Genomic DNA, 6,770 nt, shown 5'->3' on the forward strand with positions numbered 1-6,770 from the left:
TTTACTGGTGGGTTTTTGAAATAAACTTACTGCCAAAATTCCTCTACAGCAGAGGTGGCCTTTTCTGGGTCCGTCCAGTTGGACGTGTGGTTCTGCTTTTCAAACTCCACACAGGAATCTGTTAAGAGTTACCAACACAGTGAGGAGTGTTGAGTTTGAGTGAAGCGCTGAGTTCTCAAGACAGTCCAGAGAGTCAACAAAAAGTCCTTAGTCTTACTTACATTTGATATTCAATTTCTGTGATGTTTATAATAACTATTGAAGAGCACAGATGAGCAAATACACAAAATATATAGTTCCATGCACTTTTGTCAACATATTTACATATTCTATGTTGACTAAATCCGGCAGTTCATCAATCGATATAGATTTTTTTTTGTGATCAAATGTTTTTATTTGGGTAAATCAATACAACACAACGACAGGAACAATATAGTCTTTCCCCCTTGTTAGTTTTTATCACCCCCCCAACACCACCCCCTCCCTAGAAGAAACGAAGAGAAAAAAAAACACCTCCCCCAACCCGAGAAAGAGCTACAAAATTAAACACAAACAATGCTACAAAATAAACATGGAAAATCAAATGAGTGCCTCAACAGAGTCTGCAGCCGCCCTCCAAGCCCACGCAGTCTCGCCCCCAGCCCCATGGAGCAGTGGAAAGCTCCAGATTAATAATATCATGAAAAGAGCAGACCCAATGAGACCAAGGGAGAGAGAGTGCGGAGGCCGCCAGCGAAGAGCCAGCATTCTTTTTGCGGCAGTAAGCCCAGCCAACCAAATGATAGTTCATCAATTGATATAGCTTACCTTGAGAAAAACATGAGAACAATAAATGAATGAATATAATTTACAATTTAATTATTTTAACTACACTGAGAACACTTAAATCACACATCGGATCTCGAGGAACGAAATATATTAAAGATCAAAATCTTTACTGTACATTGTGTAATTCGTTGAGAATAAAATGATGTAACAACAGTCAATGGAAACCAAAATCACCAACTGATTGAGGACTGGATCCAAACTCACACCGAAAATCAAAGTAAACAATTGAAATCACAGGCTGTTCCAACTTGCGTGAATTTCATTACGGCAACTCATAATGTGACTCGGTACTGTGTATGGCCCCCACATGCCTGTATGCACTCCTGACAACGTCTGGGCATGCTCCTGATGAGACGGCAGATGGTGTCCTGGGGGATCTCCTCCCAGACCTGGATCAGGGCAGCAGTGAGCTCCTGGACAGTCTGTGGCGCTACTTGGCGATTGCGGATGCACCGATACATAATGTCCCAAAGGTTCTCAATTGGATTCAGGTCTAGGAAATGTTAGGGCCAGTCAATGGCATCAATGCCTTCGTCATCCAGGAACTTCCTACACACTCTGAGGCTGGGCATTGTCCTGCACCAGGATGAATTTCCTGGCTCAGTTTTGTCCCCTTTCTTGTGGATTGGTATGACATTTGCTGTCTTACAGTCAGTTGGCACATCCCCTGTTCTAAGTGTCATTTGGAATATTTGAGTTAGAGGCCGATGAATAATTTCCCTCATTTCTGTTGTACAAATACAAGTTGGAAATATCCCATCTGGCCCAGGTGATTTGTTTGTTTTTAATTCTGCTAGTCCCTTTAGTACCTCCTCCTCATTTATCCTGATCTCTCTTAGGGTTTGACTGGACTGATTGTTAACCTGTGGCATGTTTTCCTTTTTTTTTTTGTAAAAACCTCTGTGAAATACTCATTTAGAACATTTGCCACATCTCTTTCCAAGATACTTCCATTGTTGCCCTTTATCTGTTTCACTTCCTCCTATATTGACCTCTTGCTGTTGTAATATTGAAAAAAGCTCTTTGCATTAGTTATAACTCCAAGAGCGATGTTTCTTTTTATTTCCCCCTTTGCTTTCCTGATCCTTTTCTTAAGATCTCTTTGCAGCTCAACATATTCTATGTATTTTGTTTAATCTCTGTCCCTTTTGTATGTGCTATACAACATTTACTTCCTCTTCCTTTGCAGAATGATTGTCTTCCTGGATTAACTCATCCAAGAAGATTTCATTTGTGAATGCTGTCGGCATGATGAAATCCTAGAGATCAAGGTTCATGATCTTGAGGCTCAGCTTGTTGATCTGCACAGTATTAGGGATATAGAAGAATTGGTCATTCAGCCCATGAGAGAGATGGTGTGCACACCAAAACATAGGAGAGTTGAGACCTCAGAGCAGGACAGTATAGAGAAGTGCTGGGTTACAGTAGGTCGTAACTGCAGAACAGGGCGTGCACAACCAATAGAGACACCTCAAGAGCTAGAATTGCCCAACAGGTTCCAACTGCTGGACACCGAGTTGGACAGTGACAGCTCAGAGGGAGATGGGGGGGCAGTTGAGCACGATACCACATGCCAGGCCAGGGAGACAGGCTGAGATTAGAAAGTTTAACACGTGGTTGAAAGCTTGGTAGAGGGAAGAGGGGTTTAGGTTAATGGAGCATTGGTCTTTCGGCTGGGATAGATAGGACCTGTACAAACAGATTGGTCTACATCTAAACAGAAGGGGGGCTAATGCATTGGGAGAGAGTATGTGCAGAGCAATTGAGAATCATTTAAACTAGGGACCAGGGGGGCAGGGAACCCTGACAATGGGAGATGTTCCTCTAAGGAAAGAAAACCAAGGGAAACTGCTAATAGGAAAGTCCTGAAATGTTTGTACCTCAATGCCAGGAGTATAAGGAACAAGATGTTAAACTTGGAAGCCACAGTGCAGGCGTGTGACTATGATGTTGTAGGAGTGACAGAAACATGGCTTACAGAAAATGATGGGGATGAATACAAGTTGGAAGGATACACACAGTTTAGGAGAGACAGGCAAAATCAAAGAGGGGGTGGGGTAGCATTATATGTGAAAAATGACATTGAGGCAGAAGAACTCAAATTAGATCCCAGTAACAGAACAAAATCTTTGTGGGTGAAACTTTTGAACAAGAGATCCGGAGGATTAGTGGTAGGTGTGTGTTACAGACCACCCAACTTATTCAGATATTCAGAAAGATGCTGCATTGTACAGTGTAATAAGGACTGCATGTAGCAAGGATGTGGCTGTTATAATGGGGGGTTTCAATTTCCCAAACATAGACTGGTTGAGATGGTAAATGACTGCTTTCTAACTCAATTTGTCAGGGAACCAACCAGGGAGAGCGCATGTATTGACTTGATCATTTCAAATGACCAAGATAGAGTCAGAGGGACACTAGTTGTGATCACAATAAGGTTAGCTTTGAGGCATTCTTTCAAAAAACAAGGTCCAAGTCTAAAACAATAGTCTACAATTTTAGAAAAGCAAACCTTGAAGGTATGAGGCGGTACTTAGAAGAGGTAGACTGGAGCCCATTGGATACAGAGTCAGTTGAAAATGGATGGGTATATTTTAAGAATATACTACTTGAGGCTCAGGAGCAATTTGTACCAAAACTTAGCAAAATGAGGACCAAAAAGCATGGGCCAAAATGGTTTAATAGAAGTATGCAAACAAATATCAAGAGAAAGAAAATGTTGTATAGCGCATACAAAAGGGATGAAGATGAAATAAAATACATAGAATATGTTGAGCTGCAAAGAGATCTTAAGAAAGGGATCAGGAAAGCAAAGAGGGAAATAGAAAGAAACATAGCTCTTGGAGCTAAAACTAATGCAACAAGCTTTTTTCAATATTACAACAACAAGAGGACAATAAAGGAGGAGGTGAAACAGCTAAAGGGCAAAAACAGAAGTATGTTGGAAAATGAACAAGATGTGGCAAATGTTCTAAATGAGTATTTCACAGAGGTTTTTACAAAAGAAAAAACAGATGACATGCCACAGGTTGACAATCAGTCCAGTCAAACCCTAAGAGAGATCAGGATAAATGAGGAGGAGGTACTAAAGGGACTAGCAGAATTAAAAACAAACAAATCACCTGGGCCAGATGGTATATTTCCAACAGTACTTAAAGAAATGAGGGAAATTATTTATAGGCCACTAACTCAAATATTCCAAATGACACTTAGAACAGGGGATGTGCCAACTGACTGGAAGACAACACATGTAATTTCAATCCACAAGAAATTGGACAAAACTGAGCCAGGAAATTACAGACCAATCAGTCTCACCTGCATCACTTGTAAAATGTGCGAAAAAATGATTAGACAGAAAATAGAGGAGCATCTTAATGAAAACCATATTCTTGGAGATAGTCAACATGGGTTTAGACGAGGCAGATCATGTCTTACTAATTTATTAGAATTTTTTGAACATGCAACTGCAGCTGTAGATCATGTGAAAGCATATGATATGATATACTTAGATTTCCAAAAAGCATTTGATAAGGTTCCACACCAAAGACTGATCCTCAGATTGGAAGCTGTAGGCATTCAGGGTAATGTAAGTAGATGGATTATGAACTGGTTGATGTATAGGAAACAGAGGGTGTCGATTAAAGGAGTTGCTTCTAACTGGAGTGAGGTTGTTAGTGGAGTTCCACAGGGATCAGAACTAGGGCTTTTGAATTTTTTTTTACCTATAAAAGTGTAGAATTGAGAACAAGGGCAGTGATGTTCAGACTGTACAATGCACTAGTTAGAGCTCATCTGGATACTGTGTACAGTTCTGGGCTCCACACTTCAAGAAGGATATCGCTGCTCTAGAGGCAGTTCAGAGGAGAGCAACCAGACTCATTCCAGGTCTGAAGGGAATGTCCTACTTGGAGAGACTGAGGGACCTGGACCTTTTCACCCTGGAACAGAGGAGACTATGTGGAGACTTGCTTCAAGTCTTCAAAATCATGAAGGGCATCAACCACATCAAACCAGAGGAGCTTTTCCAGATCAGCAGGGACACACGCACCCGGGGACACAAATGGAAATTGAGCTGCAAGGCATTCAAAACGGAAAACAGGAGACACTTCTTCATACAGAGAGTAGTCACAATCTGGAACAAACTCCCCAGTGATGTGGTAGAAGCTGAAAGTTTGGGAACATTTAAAAATAGACTGGATAGGATCCTTGGATCACTTATAAATATTAATGGACACCAAATGAGCACGATGGGTCGAATGGCCTCCTCTCGTTTGTAAACTTTCTTATGTTCTTATGTTCTTATCCAGATTTCCCTTTTCCCATTTCTCTTTCCCTCTGGAAAATCTTGAGTTCTAGATTCTAGGTTTTACTGTTGTAGATCTCCTCCTGCCATACAGTATTGCAGATGCCTCTGTGTGTGAGCTTCAGTACCTGTGTTCCAGGTGTTTGTGCAGCTGGCCCAGGCCAGCTCAGAGCTGAAGGAGTGGAACAGGTAGAAGAAAGCCCAGGCCTGGATCAGGATATATGTGATGCTGCTGTAGACCATGATTACCACACAGCTAATGCCAATTCCTGGACACAAAGAAGGCAGACTGTGACTGCAGTTTAGAAACTTCCTAGCAGATTATTTACACTGTAGGTTTAAAATACCACAGAAGATAGTGAGCAGGATTAAACTAATAAGTTAGATATCGATTTTACTGGTGAAGCAGCTAAATAATGATGAGAAAATTACATGTCACCTTGAGGACTGTGTACTGGGTGTGGTGTCAGAGATACATGGGCAAACAACTTCCTGCAAACAATACGACTTTACATAACAATCCCATCCCAACTCCCTGAGAGTGGAGCACCGAGGTTTAATGATTCAGTGCAGCTCTATTCTGCCAGAGCTGGGATTCAAGCCCAGCATCCTGCAAACACAAGTCCACACATACCATCACGACATCAACAGAGTCGTCTTCCTGTGGCCCTCTAGCTACGTGGGTGAACTCACTACACAGGTCCTGATGGGGGGAAGACAGAAGAACGAATGGAGCCGGGGTTCCCACCTTCAAACAGGGGGCAGATATTCCTCCAGCAGGTCTGGCCCGCCTGGCTGGTGTACTGCCCCAGACCCGTCTCCAGGATAAAGAGAGGTATGCCACAGGTCAGCATGAACAGGACATAGGGGATGAGGAAGGCACCTTCAACAACGGAGAAGATAGAACAACTATGGAAGATATTAGACTTTTACACTTTTATTTGTAGTTTACTCTTTTCTGATAATGAACACAATCTAATCCAAGAAGCTCAGTGACTCACTGGTGAAGACAGAAATGTTTCAGTGCTAGTTTAACCTTGATAACTCACCTCCTCCATTCTTGTAGCACAGGTATGGAAACCTCCACACGTTCCCCAGCCCGACAATCTGCCCAGCCACAGCCAGGAGGAACTCCCACTTGTTTGCCCACTGCCCCCTGTCCTTTATCTTCTGCCCCTTCTGCCCTGGGCTGCTCTCCTGCAGTGTCAGCTCACACTGGACTTCTGCCTGGAGATCCTCAGCCATGTTGAAAATGTTGCTGGGATGTTGATAAGATATTGCGAAAAATGACTTTAACTGATGAGAGTGAATGAAAGAAACATTTTGAAATATCACGTGTGAAACTTTGCTCCATTGCAGCGATTTCTTTTTTGAACTACAAGATGAGATATAGTCTCATCACTAGGTCAATACTCCAACCCAACACTGTCTAGCAGTGCTGATGGGGAGAGAACATACAGTTTGTATTTGATTGTCTCATGACAAACAGTCCTCACAGGGGGTGGGGGGAGTGAAAATATACTGCCTGTATTGAATGTTGCTGCTGCAGTATGAATCATATCTTTAGGCCATGATGGTTTAAGTTGTATAACTGAGGTTGTACGGCGAGTGGCTTCTCTTGTGCAAACTGAACACTGAG

General features: G+C 42.2%; 1 protein-coding gene across 1 annotated transcript; it reads right to left on the bottom strand.

Annotated features, from left to right (window-relative positions):
• Positions 1–26: 26 nt before the first annotated feature.
• On the bottom strand, positions 27–6,383 carry LOC136749121 (sodium- and chloride-dependent betaine transporter-like). The gene is made up of 4 exons (XM_066703084.1): positions 6,181–6,383; positions 5,880–6,014; positions 5,260–5,400; positions 27–118 (listed from the first exon to the last, which is right to left on the bottom strand). Exons 1-4 carry the CDS (start codon positions 6,374–6,376, stop codon positions 27–29), a joined length of 564 nt encoding a protein of 187 aa, XP_066559181.1. The 5' UTR covers positions 6,377–6,383.
• Positions 6,384–6,770: the final 387 nt, after the last annotated feature.

The sequence above is a fragment of the Amia ocellicauda genome, chromosome 5 (assembly GCF_036373705.1).
Source record: "Amia ocellicauda isolate fAmiCal2 chromosome 5, fAmiCal2.hap1, whole genome shotgun sequence".
Taxonomy (NCBI): domain Eukaryota; kingdom Metazoa; phylum Chordata; class Actinopteri; order Amiiformes; family Amiidae; genus Amia; species Amia ocellicauda.